A 19,368-nucleotide genomic window follows, 5' to 3' on the forward strand; every position below is an offset into this window, starting at 1 on the left:
CATATCTTGCTTTCTTTGACATCCCTCTAAGACTGCACAGATAGCACGTGAGCTTGCCGTTGCTGTGCTTGGCCGAGCTGAGTGTGATAATATGCAACGACGCGTCCGCTCCCACAACGTCATCCACGGTTTCGTGCTGGCGTTTCTTCTTGCGTCGAAGTTGTTGACGCCGAAGCGCTTTCTCATTGCGCGTCAGAGTGTCCGCAATTCCTTATTTGAACTCGCGTAGTGTCAAGGCTGTCGTTGTCGTACGCTTCAAAAGCGCAAAAGCATTGATTGTAGCCATATCCAGCAGCCACGTAAATAACGTCATGTCAAGCCTCTTCTCGCGGCGTCTGTTTGGATTCGTTGAGCGCAATTGATCGACACGGTCAACGCCGTTCATGAACCGATTGTAAACGGCAATGATAGTGGGGGCCATGAATATTTTTCGGTGCAGTACACGGTCGTTGGTCCATCGCTGAATGGGATACAGGCCGTGGCAGCAAGCTATCGCCTCATCAGAAGTACCAGGTAGTGTCCGAGCCGTTGGTGTTGCGCGTAGGTCGTTACTGTAGAAGACTACCACCTTGCGATCTTTGTATACAACATATCCAGCTCGGTCCGCAAACTGCAAAGTTGGTTGGTACTTTGTTTGGCGTGCTGCTGGAACATTTATCTGTGTTTTCTGTTGAGCAGCTTCTTTTTTCTTCCAGTCAGACGCTGCATCGACCGCCGCTACAAGTTCCCATTCTCCTCTATCTGCTTTTGCCACTCGCTCCACAGAAGCCTCCACAGCAATTTTGTTCCACTTGTCGATTAGGTTGAGCCGGACGGCCCCGATCGTGTGCATCTCGCCATCCGTGAACGCAAGGATAGCTTTAGCAAACGTGTGTCGTGTATAAAAGTTGTCCGAAACTGTAAGCCGATAACCACTTGGTGATAGGAGAATCTTTGCCTGATGCCCCACCATTGCTAGCCACAACGCCGTCGCTGAATCAGCTCCCACGGCAACTTCATCGCGACGCAGCGTGTTGAAAAGCGGCGTGCAAAGTGATGGAAAGTGCTGAACGTATCGCTGTGCTGGTGTAGCTGTCTGTGAATTGCCCGAGGGGTTGTCCCAGAACGTATGCACATAAAGCGAGCCTCAACTGACCACTGCGTAGAAACGCACTCCGTACTTGTCGGGCTTGGACGGCATATAAGTCCGGGCTTTCGACCTTGCCTTGGTCGCCACCGTCATTCTATCAATGATGCTCACTCCAGTAGGCACAGTAAACTCGGCGAATCGTTTTTGAAAGTGTGCCAGTATCAACCTGCTGTGCCACAATGGATCATGTTGCTTATCGAGTGTCGGGTCGTTAGGAGGGTAAAATTGTAACGCGGATCGGATATTCTAAAATCTTGTCCTCGGCATAGTATCTATAAGGGCAACTTGACCAAGAAAACGACTGTCAGACCAATACTCAGCAATATCACTCAGCGAACAAATACTCATTGCGATTTCAAGCCCGCTATATGCATTGAATTCACTCTCAGTAAGTTTGGGCTGGCCTCTAGCAGTAAGAACATCCGATATCCATGTCAGGGGACTGCGAAACGTGGCCGTCACAAATAGGGCAAACACTCCGTATTCAGCGTTTTCACGGTAGGCTTTCGGTCAGCAACGACATGGAGCCCGCTCTGCATGTCCAGTGCATCCATGTAGACTCCGCCATAACCACTAGACTCATAGATGCTTGGCACACTGCTACGGGCTGTCTCCGCCGGTATCTGCTGCTGCTCTCCGCTTGTTTCGCCCTGCTTTGAGCTGACATTGGGGTTGCTTGTCGACTGGAGAAGCCACTGCATGCTGCTACAGTGAGGTCCGTCTAGGCATCTGCTGGAGGTGCTGGCGTGTTGATGTGGTGGGCTTGAAGGTTGAAGGCTATCTTCAGGAAGCTGCTGGTAGCCATTCGTCGTGAGTACACTCGTGGCGTCCTGCAAGTCGATGGGCTCGATGTGCAGCTCGTCGTCCACTAGCGTATCCCACGCGTCGACGAGGGAGTCCACCGCAATCTCATCAATGCAGTACGCTTGCTGATGCTCCAGTGCTTCCGCTGTCCATTGTTTCTGTGGTCGAGGGAAGGAGAAAACCTTTGTGACGCTTATATCTCTGCTTGTGGTCCAGAGCGGACAGAATTTGATGGCCTGGCTAGCTCGTGGGAGGTCTGTATGAACCTCTACGGCGACGCACGATCGCCTGTCGCACAACTGGACAGAGTTTCAGCCAATACGCGGCGTCTGTTATGGGTCTATAGGGACCCGTAAATGAACCAGTAGCTAAAGGGTTAAGGCTAAGTCTACACCAGCCTGGATCTCTATCCTTTCATCCGTTTTGCTAAAATCGATGAAAAAAATCAAATAATATACGATTTACTATTCCATTTGTATGCCCTAAAATTGCACCAGGGTATACTATTTGGAGTGGTATTATACATTTGAGGCGCCATCGGTGGTGAAGCAAGCTTCTGGCCTATCAAGATAACCCCCCAAATTTAACTATCGAATGCCCTGCAAAAACTTAGCGTCTTTAGTTTGATGTACTTTAAGTACTGTAAAGTGACTTGCATGGCGCATTGTGTTCCCTCTAAATAAACGTCTTTATGCTCGCTTTACAGCGTTATTATCAATAATAGTGTTCGCAAGGCGTTTGGGAGCCACACGGTAGTGTACTCAAGCGAAGTGAGTGAAGCAATGTTTGTTTACTAACAGGGAAAAGAAGTCGTGTCATGGATTGCTGCTTTTGGAAAAAGAAAATCCTGTAGAAACAATTTTGACAAAACGCAGTACATAACACGTACAGATCGGGAAATAATCTTATCTACATGGACGAGCTCGAGAAGTTAAGACATATTATTAAAGCATGTAAGCTTTCTTGGCACCTGGTCGACAATAGAACGAGGCATGGGACTATGAAGAATGGCCCGATTCGAATGTCGCTATGGCCGGATCAAGATTCCAGGCCACGTTGCATTAAACCTTGCGTTTGCAATTTGATGGTGTATACGCCCTGTCTAGGATATCGTTTCGACCTACTATACTCCACCGACGTTGCAGCCTGCAACTTACAGGTGACCTAAACTCTAAACGCGCAATATAAATACGTGCGCAGGGTTCCGTCGACATTTTGTGTCGACCTTTTCTTTCCTTAGCTCGATTTTTTTTAATTTCTATACCTGGGGTGTGTTAACACCCCTATAATAGTTAACCCCTCCAATCCCGAATCTGAGAGCACGAAACGCCTTATTCACGGTACTACAAAGTCGTATCTTACGACTTTCCGTTTCACTTCGAATTTGTAAAGTGTGCATAGTAAGACCATGGACCAGTCTATAAAGTCTCAGCAGGTTTTTCCAGCAATGTCGTAAATGTTACTACTTTTTACTTTTGATCAGCTACTGCATGTCGTAAGTGACCACGTGTCATAAAAAGCTCAGTACAAAAAGAGTTCAATGTGTCCAGATTATGAGCATAAGAGGTGCAGTGGTTCAGTAAAATGTGCATTACGATCGTTTCCTGGTGAACACTCATCAAAGCTTGCACTCAACAGATCATCCAGCTATTATTACAGCGTTTCATTTTCGTTCTCTCCTTCCTCATCATCAGCATCTCCGTCCTGCAGCTGGAGTTCACGACGTGTCTTCTTTCTCTTACCTGCTTCCTGGCCCGGACGACGCAGGACTACTCGCTTTCCCAGCGTAGGTGGAATCGCTTGCCCACGATCAAACTCGTCGTGCCAAATGGCAAAACAGGTTTTTGCTACCCCCTTGTACTCACGGCGTATTTTGTTGCACAACCAGCACTTAGCATCATCCACAGAACACCGCTCACAAAAGAATGTCGTCGCAAACGATTTCTTCTTTCGGTCCGTTCGTAAGAGTGCGCACACCTTACAAGACCGCTGGCGACGCTTCTGAGCGCCACTAACAGTCACCCAATCGTCAGCTTGCTCGGGCGCGTGGGTTATACGGAGGGGTGTCCGCTTGCGCTTGGTATTTGGAGGCGGGGTTGGAATCACACCAGCAAAATCTTCAGCCCTGAGCTGCAAAAGCTGGTTCTGAAGGATGCCATACCACATGCCACGAGGCATCGCCGCCGTTCTGTTGATTCCTGCCGTCTCTCGGTGTGAAATATAGGCATTCACAAGTGCCAGGTCAACGAATCCCAAAAACAAGCTCTTGTAGTATTTCCGGAACCTCGTAGAAGTCTGCAGGGAGTATTTCTGGAGGCGGAGTTGGTCATGAACGTCAACTCCGCCCATCCAGCGTTGTAGTCCTTCACTGCTGCCGGACACGAGACGGTCACGCTTGATCTTTCTTTTCACACTCTCCTTTGCCATCGAAGAGCCCGTGCAAAGATAATGAACTGGTTTCTTATCCCACCACTTGAGCGCAATCATACTGAGCACGGCCACAGAGCGCAAAAACGTGAATTCTCCATGGGAAATTGTCGCGGGACGTGTCTTGCGTACAACTTTGATTTTTTGGTCGAAGCCGAGCCGGTTGGTCATAATCGTGCCGATGACATACACGTTCATTGCGAGGAGCTCAATTGCCAGCAAGATCGAGGAGTAGAATCTGTCAACAACTACTGTGTGCCACGATCGCCGAGCGTCTGAACCCTGAAGCAAAATTTGAAGGTTGCGAACGACTGCTCCAGCACCGGCGTTGTGGTCAAATGAAGCTTTCTCAGAGCCGCTAGCATCACGCTTGCCCACGTACATTTCAAATCTGGAAAGTTACGACATACAAGTCAGTGACAAATATAAAGGCGTAAGTTATGACGTAAAATATATTACCTGTGACAATACGCGCTTCTTGAGTCACACACCATATACATTTTAGAGCCGTAGCGGTGGGGCTTGTCCGGCATGTACATACGGGTTGTATTCCGCTTCGACGTTGAGGGAAGAACGCCTTCATCAAACGAAAAAAACGGACGGGAGGGTCCATCCTGAGAGAAAGCGCTGCTGCAGCTTGTCAACAAGTAGACGGAGTTTCCAGAGTTTATCACGCGTAGGCTCCGATTCGTTATCCACAAAATGTAAGTCTCGCAATATGTCTTGGCATCTATTTCTTCCCATGAATCGTCCAAAGGTTCCTGCTGGTACAGCGCCGTCTTCTACCATAGACCAATGCGCAGCGAAACGTCGCTTCTGGGGGCACAACATCCGTGCGATAAGCAACCCAATGACGTGCAGGATCTCATGAGTCTCGTATCCTGACGCTGCTTTCAAGCGTCGGCGAATTTGCGTCAGCGTCTGCTCCTTTTTTCGGCGGCCTCCGAACTTCTCCAGAATGGCTTGAGCACGTCGGTCGACTTGCTGGAGACTGTACCGGCTCGTTTCCGCGCTGATAGTTACCCATAGCGACTTCGGTAAGAAGTAGAAAAGCGTACGGAGCGGTGAATCGGAGAGAGCCCGCAACTCTGGTATGGGCGACGCTTCTTCCAACTCCATCCCTGGATATGAGGGAACACTCTCCTCGAACTGCGATGACTCACGGGTCCACTGCATGGACCGTAGAGCTCTCTCACGCTGCTTTGTGGCTTCTTTGTCGAGAGCGCTATCTCTCACTTGCAATGATGCGACAAAGGCCTCGTCCATGTCTGCGGCATCGTCATCAGACAGGACTTCATCATCAACTTCCTGCCCATTGCGAACGACGCCTTCGCCGTCTTCATCGTCCTCATCGAAATCTCCGTCGTCGCTTTCACCTGAACTGAGGCTTTCATACGCACCCATGTCCTCGTCTGGGGGGATGAAGTTGATGTCCCTCTTGGTGGGAGCACGCGGACGAAGAACTGGTCCCAGTGGCCAGGCTGGAGCAATGTCTTCTTCAGGCTCAGTATCGGCACCAGACGCCTCTGACAGCAGCTGCAAACTGACCGCCGCTTCGCGATGGGAATCGCTTGGTGATAAACCAAACGCATGCGCAACAGCTTGCTGTGATAACTCGACTTCAGACTCGCTGGATGATCCGAACAGCTCGTTCAGAGTATGCTGTGACAGCTGGGCAGTCGTGTCAATCTGCGAAACACGCACGTTGTCTTCAAAAGCAGCGTCTTCTTTCTCCTCGCTATCTTCCACGCGGTCGTCCTCTTCACTCGCGTCTTCTTCACGATCATTGTCTTCTGCCTCATCACCAGAGCTTGCTCTGGGCTCTGTCGTGTCTAACAAGCCTGTCTTCACGGCGAAAGTTACCAATTCATCAACTCCCACAAAAACCCTCGTTCGATCCGGACTAGTGTAGCTCCAGTCATTCCCAAGACCAGTTGGACGTTTAGATGTCCACCCTGCCGCTCTCAGCTGCCGCCAAAAGGGCGGGAGGTCGATGTCCTGAGCGGCAATGGGAGGTACACGGTCAGCGCTTCTTCTTCTTGGGCTCGACCGTATGCGTGCCATCGGTAGAATTGTCGAATGACTGGCTCGAGTGGCTGGCGGCATGTAAAGTCGTACGCGTTTTCCTTCTAGTCCCCTTCCCCTAGTTTTCCCGCCGTTCAGTTTTTGAAAATGCAACCTTGACCTCTTGCATCTTATAGGTTTGAGATGACTTGATTAAAGTATTGATTTGTTTGTTTCGAGCCAATTCCTATTGTTATGTACCGTACGTCGTAACTTACGACATCGCAATTTTGGTATGGCTATGACGTCGGGATTGGAGGGGTTAAAAAACAAATTACATTTTTTGTGCGCAGTTATTATCAACGGGCTTGTTGTTGCCACATTTCAGAGTCAATACAACGATTTCCGTTACTACACTGAAATACATAGCACTATCATGTATTTCAGTATTATGTACAGGATAGCAGGCAGACATTCTTTATTCCAGTGAAGCTGTCATTGCCTGAGCTGCGCTCATACTAGGAGGGCGAAGAACCCATTCGTATTGATCTCAAGCACCGGCAACTTGCTCTACCCAGCTCCAGCGAGTGGCTCACCAAGATTAATTAAGTTAGGCAAATGCGTTGGCTAACATCACATTCAAGGTTTAACCATATATGTGTGATTAAAGAAACGATGAAAGCTATCAATAATACAATGCTGGACACGCTGGTGCATTTAACATGACAAACACAACTACTTTAGTATGCTGTTGTGTACTGAACGCTAAAAAAACTGTCTGCTAATAATAACTAAATGAACGGAATAACGGATTTTCCAGCTTATGATGGAAGTATTATACTAGTAAATATTTTTTAAACTGCATTGTAGACGTAGGGGCTAAGTTTTAGTTTAAGTCCTAAACCTTCTCCAGATATTTCAAATTGTGCAAAAGGTAGAGCTCTACACACACTACATGTATCGAGTTTACATGTAGTATTGGTACTTTAAAACTCTGTAGTTTGCAAAACCAAATCGCTTCCTAACAAAAAATTATAAAACTGGATAAAACGCTGATTCATTTTTGATTTCCTAAAAAAATAATTAAAAAGCGTTTATCCAGCTCGGATATTAGCCTCTCATTTTGCGACTCCCCTCGTTCCGTCGGTACAGGCCAAAAAAGCGCTTTTTAGCGCAGCGTCACTATGGCTTCAATGCCAGGCGTCATTGGGTCGACGTCTCCGCGCTCCGACGCGGCCAGCGGCCACGACACGGACACGCCGGGTTCTTTCCAGCGTGGCAAGCGGAAGTACTCGCACACGACCGCGGCCCAGCGTCAGTGTCTGCTTGAGTGGCTCGAACTGCCAGGCAACTTTGAGCTGCTGACGAAGCCGGTGAGTGTCAAGCTCTTTGAGACCAGCAGCAACGCGGCGCCATCATCGCCACCGCTGAAGCGCGTCAAGAAAATTGATGGCTATCGCTCACTGGCTCAGTATATGAACCGGGTGGCGGTCGCCGATTGGACGGAGAAGACAGCGCGTAGCCGTTTCGAGAGCTTCATGGCGGCATACAGGAAAGCCAAAAGGCAGTACCCTCACGACCAGCTGCACACTTTTTATCAGCGTGTGGATGCACTCTTCGGACCTGACGGGGATAGAGAGGCAACGCGATTCGAGTCCGAGAGCTTGGGTCAAAAGCTGGAGGGCAGCAGGTCGCCGCTCTTGCCCAGGGACAACGAGACGGAGTTTCAGGACCTGTCAGCGGCGATATCGGAGGTCGCTAGGAAGGAGCAGGGCGTGACGTCTCCACCGAGACGGAGGGTGCGGACGACAAGTAACAATTCGGTTGAGGCTGGTACTGTGCCGGTCGTTGCAGATACAGGAGAAGTGGGTGAACCGCCCATCCAGGAATTGACGCCGACAACTTCGATGCCAGGAACTGACCAGACGTTGAAGCTGGAGAGGCAGCGACTTGCCGTGAGACAGCAAGAGCTCGAGCTCAAGCAGACTGAACTGCGTGCGAGACAGGAGGAGAACAGACAAAACCTACGCGCCGAGGTGTTGACCAAACTCGTGGAGGCCGGCAAGTCGCCAGCGGAAGTGCGCGAGTACCTCGCCATCATGGACCCAGTCGACACCCCGGCCACTCGACGTTGAAAATCAACAACGCTGATGACAACCAACTATACGTAGGGCCTTAACGCGACGTTAAAAGTCCGAAAACAGTCTGAGTAATAATGCAAACTTATCGCTTGATAGGCAACAACAGTTGCAGCCTGCCAAGTAACAATTGCTTGTCACTTTGTGTATCACACATTAAATAGGTCAAGCCTCATCCTTGGATCTGACTGTCCTCCTGTCCCTCTTCCTGACTACATCACTTCTTCCTTCTACGACGTCTTTCTTCCCCGATAAAGCAGCAGCATGCACTTACTGGCACGCGATGAGCGCTTGCTGTATGACCGTCGCAGTGAAGAAATTCTGGGTGAAACGTTGGCGGCGTTCGCGGGTTTCGACAGCTCTCGATTGGATCCAACGGAGTGGAAATTTCTGGCCAGACGCGATCAAATCACAGTGCACCGCGCTGTATCAGCCACTCGTGAGGGCGTCGACAGTCACAAACGTCGAGTCATTGCCAGCGGGTTACTGAACGCGCGTTTAACAGACGTTTTAGGCGGGCTCTACGTGGAGGATGACAACGAGCTGTTGACAACGCAAGCTATACTGAATCCAAGTGGATGCATCGCTGTGGACGCCGCAGTACTAATGGTAGCTGAGAGGAGACAAGTTCGAGCCACTCCGTTCCGGTTTGCAGGCGTAAAATGGATTTCCTGGAAGAGAAATGTCAAAATTGGTAGTCCACCTCTGACAATTGGGGAGGGACAAGAATACGATTTATTGACGTACGAACGTATGGGTATGGCGCTAGCAGAGCAAAGTGACAAAGAAGGCAGCCAGGAAGTGGCGTACCACGTGATACTGTCGCTGAACAAGCCCGAATGGCCATTAAATGTGGCTCGAGGACCTGGCTTACGACGAGCAGATATGGCATTCTGTTACCTGTTCCGTAAAGTGTGCGAGGACTTGGTGGAATGTTTTACACTAGTGGATTATGATTGTCGGACGTCTGCATCGTCGAGAAGAGCAGCAGATACCGAGATGGCGGACAGAGTTCTCATGATCACGAGGTTGCCGGATTGTGCATTGGCGAAGAGATTGTCAGGGTGTATACGGAAGGCAAAAGGCCGCCAAGTGTTGATGAGCAAGACTTGTCTGCGTTGCGGATCCAAAAGAAAAGTCACGGATCCTTTGCGTTGTTGCTGCATTTGCAAAAAATCGGTTTGTCACAAATGTTACAAGCTGAAAGTTACTTTTTCCATGAACTCCCGGACACATGAGCCGGAGACGGATACTTTTTGTAACAAATGTCTTGCTCGCATCGCTATTCTTACGGCAAAGAAGAACGCACAGCACAATACGTCGGCTTCAGCTAACAGCAGTAGCAGCGGGAGTTCGAGAGACAGAGACCGGGAGAGCTATTCGGGAGGATCCAGTGAGAGCAACAGGAACAGCTTTAAATTCTGGAAAAAGAGCAAGGATAAAAGAGTTCCAAGTCCTCGATTAGAGGTGAATAGACGGAGACACAGCTCACCGGCGACAATGATCAGACAAGCTGAAGAACACACGCCAAATTACGAAGGATTGTTCCAGAACTACGACGTTTTCGGTCGAGCTAGCGACAACCCACGCCGATGGCATCAACAGGAGGAGCAGGAGCCGGAAAGAGAGCAGGAAAATATCCAGCCGCAACATGAGAAACGATGGAGACAGACAACGTTCCTCGCGAATCCGGAGGCGGCAGCAGCGGAGGCTGTAGCTCACTTTTTAAAGCAGCAAATGATCCCTCCAGTGACCAGAGAAAAAGAATACACGGCCGAGGTCTATCCTGTTGCGAAAACTGTGCTGAAGAAAGACGGAGACTCGCCCCATTGTGAAGCGGAACGAGCCCATCACTTGTATCTTGAGCGACAGCAACGCCTTGATGAGCTGGAAGTCCACCAAACCTCGTGTCATCGTGCTCAACACGTCCCAATAACAGCGTCACTCCGGTTAGACCCGGAGACAAAACCTGGCACAATATCTGCGGATAGAATCCCTGTGGCGTCCTCCAGAATAATCAGAAGAGCTCGTCAACAGGAGAGCGATGACACCTTCCGAATGGATCTCTACGGTCGCTTCTAACTCGACGGCAGAGTAGTATTAATGCAAATAACGTATAGTAATCCCCATTTTACCTGTTGGCTGGTAGACGTGCAAAGTCGCGAATGAATTCGAGCTGAGTCGCGGGGTCCAACACGTTGTACATTTCAGCTTCAGCGACGTTGTACGTCAAGTGCTTGGCAAACTTTAAGCGCATAGCAGGCTGCTGTAGCTCGTCGTCGTAATGGCGCAAGAAGTGCAAGGTGGCTTCTTGACTGGCCGTAAGCTCGGAAGATAATGCTCGCGTCGTCTTGCTGACTTTTGCACGGTTCGTATTACCAAAGTCGCCGGCATTCTCGTTTCTGGACATCGCACTTTCATTCGCCCCATCTCATTTTCTCTTTGGGGTAGAGCTCCTATAATCTTTTTCTGAAGATGTCGAAGAAGCCACGGAGGTAACAGAATTTCCAGGTTGCAGCTCATTTCTAGAGTCAACGCTAGTTCTAGCAGCATCTTCAGCAGCGATATTATCACTATGTGTTCGTGGCTCTTGTGTTGATGTTTGCTCGGTCAACTGTACGTCATTGTCTGTCCACAGTGATTGCGTATTCTGACTTTCTGGGTGAATTCTGTCAAGATGAAGCTTCCTCATATGTCGTAGCGGGGCGCTCGTGGTACGAAAGGAGAAGATAATTCCGCAGTAATTGCACTTGCGGCGTTCAAATCGTTTGCCAAAGTGGTCAGCTAGAGTCTCGTGGAGTGTGGTGTGATGATAAGCGATCTCCACTATTGGTAATAGCTAGGTAGCAACTCCGTTCAGTGTCATTGAATCCGACGCGGCGACATTCAAGAGACTCGCATTGGTATTGGAAACCATGGTACTGCGGCTGCTCCGTGAGTGTGTGGTCATTGAAGAATCGTGGTTAGAGTAAATGGTTGCCTCGGACGCCCCGTCCGCGTACCTGCGAAGACAACGTGCGCATGAAGTTTCAAAAAGCGTTATGGGTAAGAACAAAATGGGTGGTGCACATAATTGTTTTCTTCACCTTTAGAAGCTCAATATTGCAAATAATCACTTTTTAAGAAACAATTGGGTTTTGCAGATAGAATGTCACTCCGTTTTATGGCTTAGGGTCGGCATATAAAATCTTGCATAAAATTGGGATAGAAAAAGACAGACATGATCTGCGCTTGAATTGCGTTTTCAAACACGCACAAAGGATCTATTTGCAGGAGATCGATGTGGTTGCTTGGAAATATCTCGAGCGCTCGATTTAGTCTATCGTTGCTCGATTAATTGGCCTCCCTAGCTAAATCGATTTGCCTTTTTAAAGACCTCGATAAATAAAACGACCTCATTTATTTTAAATCGATGATAAAACTAAGTGATAACGACAAAAGCACTGAAAAGCACAATTCTTGTATTAGTTAAACAAAGCTTAGTACAAAAGCACTGAAAAGCACAATTCTTGTATTTGTTAAACAAAGCTTAGTACAAAGCAAAAACTCAGTGTTAGCGATGTCAATTACCAAGTCGACATAAAATCGTTAGGACTAACGACTTCTGTTGCTCTCGCTTGTTCGCATATTAATGGCTTGTCATTACCACTTCTACAAAGCGATATCTGCATACTACTATTAGATACTTCAAGACTACCTCAATGTTACCTAGACCCGTTTGTCATCGGAAGAGCATCCCTAAAACATTTTACAGGTAGAGCCGACATGACCCCATGGACGGTACATATAGTTTGATGCTGCGGAGTTTTTAATAACAGCATCTACTATACAAATCTACTTGTATTTCATGTGGAAAATCTGGTGTCAGCTGAAAGCATTATCATGATATAAATTTGTTGTGAAAGGTCAGAGAGATTTCATTTCAAATTATTCAAGCCAACCGAAGTACTGCGCGATCGATATATGTAGTCTAGGTAGAAGCAATTTGTTGGCATCTGTCGGAGTGCGGAGTTTCAGGAGTCTGAAATGGGGGTTTCCGTGTTTGGATGCTCAGGCGCACGGGGCGGACCACAACTGCCGCCGCGGAAAAGCCGTCTCTCATTTCGCATTCAGCACTTAAGCACTCCTTTAAACTAAGCAGCTGTGTTTCCACCATGGCGTCTCCTTCAGTTCTTTCTTCGCCTTCGTCTCCAGCGGGTGCCCGGCCCGCCCAGGCGGCAGGACACTCGACCCCGTTAGTGCCAGCTGCACCGTCCACCAAGGCTCCTGGTCATTCGGCCTCTTTTCCTTCCGCCTTTAAGCCCCCGGCCCTCCGGTGCCCACCATGCGGGTCCATCCTGTCGTGTCTTGTGTGCTATCCAGCACGAGTATCAACAGAGAGCACCACCGTCGCTATACCTGTTTATGTCTGCAACCGTTGCAGGTTACGTACGGACTACACTAACGTGTGCTACCATTAATCAATCGCGTACACATAAAGGCTTAACCCATTGAAGGTCGGACCTTGATTTAGGAATTTCAAACCCACTTTATTCAATAACCTCTCTCGACTATGGTTCTTCGCCGCACCCGTGACTTCGACAACGACAATTACCTCGACTTACGTCCTGCTTAACGCCAGCGATACGGCTACCGAGAAGAAATCGAGAACATACTTGAAACGCTAGACCGCGTTCGCAAAATTATCTTAAAGGGGGACGAAAAAAACGACTATTGCAACAACCTGTTTGTCCGTCACGCTTACATTGTCGTGTCTGACACGCTTTTTACACCCACATCATAGGACCTCGCATTTGAAAAAACAAATATGATTGGTAAATAAACTTTATGTGCTGGTAATACCTCGACCATGGAACAGCCGAATTTGCGTTACGAACCAAAACATTGTGTGAGACAATTTATTATTCTGAAATGGTTTATCGGCAGCTACATTTTCTCAGCGGCAACACAATTATATTTTTTGCGAACGCACAATTACTTAGCGTCACCTCAAATGCAGTATTGCGAGTACATACTTCCTGCACTCCGATCGACAGAAGTGCGGGTGTCGTGCCGTTTCTTGGGAGACCACGCTTTTTAACGAGCACGATTGTCAACAGAGAACACCATTGTCACTTCGCCTGTTTATGTCTGCAACCGTTGCAGGTTACGTACGGACTACACTAACGTGTGCTACCATTAATCAATCACGTACACATAAAGGCTTAACCCATTGAAGGTCGGACCTTGATTTAGGAATTTCAAACCCTCTTTATTCAATAACCTCTCTCGACTATGGTTCTTCGCCGCACCCGTGACTTCGACAACGACAATTACCTCGACTTACGTCCTGCTTAACGCCAGCGATACGGCTACCGAGAAGAAATCGAGAACATACTTGAAACGCTAGACCGCGTTCGCAAAATTATCTTAAAGGGGGACGAAAAAAACGACTATTGCAACAACCTGTTTGTCCGTCACGCTTACATTGTCGTGTCTGACACGCTTTTTACACCCACATCATAGGACCTCGCATTTAAAAAAACAAATATGATTGGGAAATAAACTTTATGTGCTGGTAATACCTCGACCATGGAACAGCCGGGTTTGCGTTACGAACCAAAACAATGTGTGAGACAATTTATTATTCTGAAATGGTTTATCGGCAGCTACATTTTTTACGTCCTGCCCAGCGATACAGCTACCGAGTCGAAATCGAGGACAAGCGTGCAACGCAGGACCGCGTCCGTGAAACGATCTTAACCGACTATTGCAACTTGGCCGTATTCGTTGGGCAGATAATATGCGTTTTCTCATATTAGCTTGATCGGTAATCTAAAGAATCCATAGTGGGATTATGTGGTGAAGGGTCGCCATTCGGCAAGACGTATTCGAGGGAGAAGATCGCAAATACGTAAGGCTCGATATAGTTTACTTGGGATCTCGACATGGAGAAACAGCTCCTTGAGTTGGTGCTGACGGCAAGGGCGGGTTCCGGGAAGAGGCTAAAGCAAAAGGCATGGCACAGCATTGATGAAGCTATGACAGCTCGATTTACCCGAGATATGCAAGGCAAGTGAATCGTTTTATTTGTTTCGACTGCTCTAACTCTCTGATCAATTAGGAAAGTGCCAGTCTAAGTACCAGCGTCTGATGGCTCAGTACAAGACATACCGCTTCACCAGTAATCTCAGTGGGGCTGGTGTTGACTCAAAGTCGCACAGGGTGCTGGTTGCGGACAGTGTCTGGAGCGATCTGATCGCCAAGGCAGACGCAAATACGGGGAGCACTTACCGACAACTTCAGAGGACTGGATTTGTACACGCTGACGTGTGCGCCCTGATTGCTGGTGATTCTGTAGCTACCGGGGAGGAAGGTGAATCCTTCACGAACTTTGCTGCAGAGGGTCTAAATAAAGCTGCAGAATCTTTAAGCGGGTCTGCTGAGCAGGGTAGCGGCAACAGTTCGGTCGCAAGTGATGAGGAGAAACGCCAACTCCCTCCAAGTCACCAGCAACGCTCTAGCAAGGTGAAGAGACTACGAAAAGGGAGATCTGAAGCGGCGGCAGTTGCCACGGCAGCTGCAGCAGCGAATGATAGGGCGCTGGAGGCATTCATTGCTGCATGTAACGCGAGTGAGCCGTTTTTCAAAAAGCGGACCAAACAGATTGAACAAATTGGTACGCGCACGCGTGACGAGAACGCCGACTCTGACGGCTCCTATTTGGACGAATAATGCCAAAAACATCCACGGCCAATGTCAAGGTTGGAAATCTCAATAAAATGGAAATAACAATAAATTAATGTTATTTTGTCATATAAGCTTTACGTAACCACGTTCGGTTAACTAGAAGTAATATTAGTTTGGGACTGCTCGTTGTACTCAGTCAACATTTGATTTGCCATGTATCGCGCCAGGAGGTCCCGGTCTCGAAGTCGATCGGGATTATGTTTTGTTCTTCGTGCTGCTCTGGAACAGCAGCAAAAGCTTCACCAGCATCCATCGCATAAATTTGACGGATGACGTTGTGTAAGCAACAGCACGCCAATATCGTGGCTTTCACCACCACTAACTCGCACTCATTAACCTGGCGCAGCACTCTAAATCGACGCTTAAGAACTCCAATTAAACGCTCAACGGCGTTTCGTGCTTTGGAATGAATCAGGTTGAAAAGTTCACTGTAATTTTGAGGATGCTTGTGACTTGGCCACCACTCCTGAAGGTGACATCGTACACCTTGGTTAGGTGTAAGAACGTGTGTCGTAAGCGCATATCCTGCATCTGCAAGAACAAAGTAATCTGTCGGAATCTTTGTCAGAAATCCACTAAACGAAAGCACCGAGGAATCGTGTGCGCTGCCTTCCACACCAGCATTCACAAATGCAACTCGCAAGTTCATGTCACTGGCGATCAAAACATTTGTCGTAGTTACTCCTTTACGAGATCGAAATCGGTCAGCATCTTCTTCTGCGGCTTCGCCTTGAAAATGCACTCCATCAATCGCATACAGAGCTTAATTGAAGTGTGGAAAGCGTAGGGCGAATTTCGGACACACATCAGACGGCATACGAATGAGTTAGTGCAGTGCACTAATGATGGCTTGCATACCGAGAAGACGGTATTTGTGGCACGTTGAATATGCAATCTTGAAGGTGTTTTCTTGGGCTCTAGCTGATAATCCTGTTGCCATCCAGTCTAGAGTTACACCTAGTAGCTCGCGCTGACTACGTACTGTTTCGGTGATGTACGGGGCACATACGGGAAGCAGGGAATCGAACACGGGGCGATTGATTCTACAGGCATCGTGTCTATTGCAGTTATTCTGGTTCAAGGGGCGCTCAGCCTCTGCTAGCGTAGGTGAAAGACGCGGGATGCGAGCACAGGGGCGGGGACTGCTGCTGCCTTGTAGGTCTTCACGTAGCTTGGAGAGCATGACGTAAAGCATGCGCAAGCTCGCCATTGCGTCGTGTTCATCGTCGCCCTTGACGGTCATCTTGCCGAAAGCGACCCTTCGTCTGGTTTCAAATATACTTTGGCGGAATTCAAACACACGTGAACAGAGCTGATGCTATCTTAAAAGCATACTAACCGCTTAGTATGTATTCTATGATAATACGCGTTATCGGCGAACACGGCACGAAAACGAAGACCTACGTGCAACGCTGGACCGCGTCCGTGAAACGATCTTGCAACAACCTGTCTGTCCGTGACGCTTCCACTGTCGTGCCTGACACCCTTTTATCACCACATCATAGGACATATAATATGCAAATAACAGACATGACTGGTAAAAACGTGCTGGTGATAGCTCGACCATGGAACAGCAGGTCTTGCGTTACTAACAAAAACGTGTGTGGGGCAATTTATTATTCTGAAATGGTTTATCGGCAGCTACATTTTCTCATCGGCAACACAATTATAATTTTGTGAACGCACAATTACTAAGCGTCACCACAAATGCAGTATTGCGAGTAGATGCTTCATGCACTCCAACCGACAGCAGCACGGGTGTATCGTGCCGTTTTCTTGGGCGACCACGCTTTTTAACCAGTGGCACGTTAAATCTCGAATGAGCTCGAGATGCAGCGTGCTCTTGATCTCCTACTAGAACTATCTATAGAGCCACCACAACAGCAGGAAAATATGTTTTCGTTTGCAACTGCTTTCAGGACTGTTGCCTCTGCAACCGGCGGTTTCCAGTGCTGTCACGTTGGAACAAAAGGTTTATCTGGTTCATTTTGCCACGTCATGAACGTGGCGCGGCGGCCGCCCCATAATGATATACCGCTAGTCGCGCTTCCACCGAGTCGCATGTCAGTCTCAGCACACATCTTGTTATATATCCGCCAATCTTCTTGCTGATCACACAGGGTTATCCTAAAACGCGTTGGACAACCACCAGTACATCAACTTCATGACGAGACGATCGACACCTGCGTTGAGTAGCGCCGTCGCCCCGCCTATGTGAGCTGAATGAGCTGCGTATATAGTCTGATCCAATCCGGCTTTAGTAGCAGCTCTCTTGATTACAGCCGTCACCGCTTCTGCTGTAATTCCACCACCCCGCATTGTGAGCGCGAGGTCTTCTGGTTTCACTGCAAACGCTACTGCTGCCTTGTTTATCCACCTGGCAGCTCTGACTTGGCAAATGACTGGATCATTTGACTTGCAATGGTACCGGACTTCCTCGCGACCGAATCGATTGTTATTTGCGCCATGCAATGTAGCACCGACCATCTCTGCACGTGCCGGTGGTACGGCATTCTCATCTTGGTCGAACAATCTAATCCCAAATAATTTTAGTATGTATTTGTGCATCTTTTTCCGGGTCAATATACTCAGAGCGTCTCAACAAGAGAAAATACCCCAGTAGCAGCCCACCCCACAGAAGCTGATCGCGGGGCTCAGTAAGATCGACTTCCGTGAAAATGACGCAAAGAAGCTGAGCGGTCAGGGGCTGCTGCTTGATGACAGGGTCTGGAAACCGATGTATCCCTCGAAGTAAGATAGCATGGCTGGCATTGACTTCCGGATCGTACCCCGCTATGTTGCGATGCACGCAGTTTGGTGTTGATCATGGGGTAGGTGTTGCCGATTCGTTTACTATTCATCCCGTACTGCCAAAGGTACGCTGCAAGTGCACCAAGCTGATTAGCATTGTGGTCCGACGCTGTTGCCGGTAGCCATGAATTGTAATTTATCATCATGCATCAAGCTGTCTACTGACCCCAAGCTCTAGAATAAATCTTGCGCGATGAGTGGGCTAAATCCCCCGCTCGCAATAACACTCCCAGAGACGCGAAAGATTTCGACAGCCGGTCGGGACCGCCACCTGTGTCCATTCAAGTGTTAAGTTAATATAACTAAGATTTAAAATTGGCGACTGCCACACCCTGCTTTCCGCATACGCCATTTGATTGTCGACACCGGCCACGTGGGCTGCCGTGGCGTTACAAATCACGCCTGACTTCACAAATGCTAAATATGCGAAGTAGCATTTGAGCAAAGCTGTTTCGACTAGCCTTGCGATAATTCCATGTCATTGCCGAGGTATTATCGATCCAGAACCGTATATATGTGTCGACATTGTGATGTTTGCCGCTCCCTACACAATAGTAGCGAATACAGCGCTCATTAACTCACTTATGTTGATACAGATATCGTTTGTTCTGTTCTCGTTGAAGTTCCGTATTACACTCTTCACCTCGTAAATAAACCCGGCTTGTATGTATTCCTTGCGTGATAAGAAAAACGCGCAGATACATCGGTCACTTGCATCCAAACTATGATATTCAGGTACATGCCGCTGCGTAATCCTTGCTAGCGGGTTTGAGTTGTATATCCCTATTCGCATAATTGCAAACCCCCATAGGTCTTCCTGTGCCTCACTGGACACTTCCGTAGTACCAAATCACGGCGCCTTTCGTGCCAGCTCGACCACTCGTTGGAAGAAGGGGGATCGAGATCGAATGCAAATGACGACATGACGAAGTCTCCCCATTAGCTTAGCAGCCGCGTTCGTATGGCTCTTGTGCGGTCGAGTATGTCCAGCAGCCGAGAAAGAGCGTCCGTATATTTTCTGCTGGTATGGATATTGTCAGCGCTTGCAAATCCCAATCCAATCCAAGAGCCCTGCCTCGGACAAACCAACTGTACATTTTTTCGCTGCCGCTTCAGCACCTAAGACAGCACCCATAGCCGATCGAAGTGCGAGTTGTGCTACAGGTAAGCTCGCTCTAATGTATGTTCCATTGCTGTGTGATCATAACACCAAGCATTGGCGTCAAATTATCTTGTGTTTTAGCTGGTTGCAGTGACCAACATGAGGCTGAACGAGAGTATAAATGCGTAATCTCTGCACCAGCAAACCAATATGAAGCGGGGGAA

The 19,368-nt window shown here is 48.4% G+C and overlaps 3 protein-coding genes across 3 annotated transcripts; all 3 read left to right on the forward strand.

The window, feature by feature from the left end:
- Positions 1-7,518: 7,518 nt before the first annotated feature.
- PITG_05874 (uncharacterized protein) lies at positions 7,519-8,555 on the forward strand (the record flags this gene model as incomplete). Its single annotated transcript, XM_002998062.1, has 1 exon — positions 7,519-8,555. One exon carries the CDS (start codon positions 7,549-7,551, stop codon positions 8,497-8,499), a length of 951 nt encoding a protein of 316 aa, XP_002998108.1.
- A 211-nt stretch (positions 8,556-8,766) lies between these two features.
- PITG_05875 (uncharacterized protein) lies at positions 8,767-10,079 on the forward strand (the record flags this gene model as incomplete). Its single annotated transcript, XM_002998063.1, has 2 exons — positions 8,767-9,955; positions 10,054-10,079. 2 exons carry the CDS (start codon positions 8,767-8,769, stop codon positions 10,077-10,079), a joined length of 1,215 nt encoding a protein of 404 aa, XP_002998109.1.
- A 3,994-nt stretch (positions 10,080-14,073) lies between these two features.
- Positions 14,074-15,216, forward strand: PITG_05876 (uncharacterized protein; the record flags this gene model as incomplete). Its single annotated transcript, XM_002998064.1, has 2 exons — positions 14,074-14,086; positions 14,606-15,216. The coding sequence occupies 2 exons, from the start codon at positions 14,074-14,076 to the stop codon at positions 15,214-15,216; spliced, it is 624 nt and encodes a 207-aa protein (XP_002998110.1).
- Positions 15,217-19,368: the final 4,152 nt, after the last annotated feature.

This window comes from Phytophthora infestans, genomic scaffold (genome assembly GCF_000142945.1).
Source record: "Phytophthora infestans T30-4 supercont1.9 genomic scaffold, whole genome shotgun sequence".
Taxonomy (NCBI): Eukaryota; Oomycota; class Peronosporomycetes; order Peronosporales; family Peronosporaceae; genus Phytophthora; species Phytophthora infestans.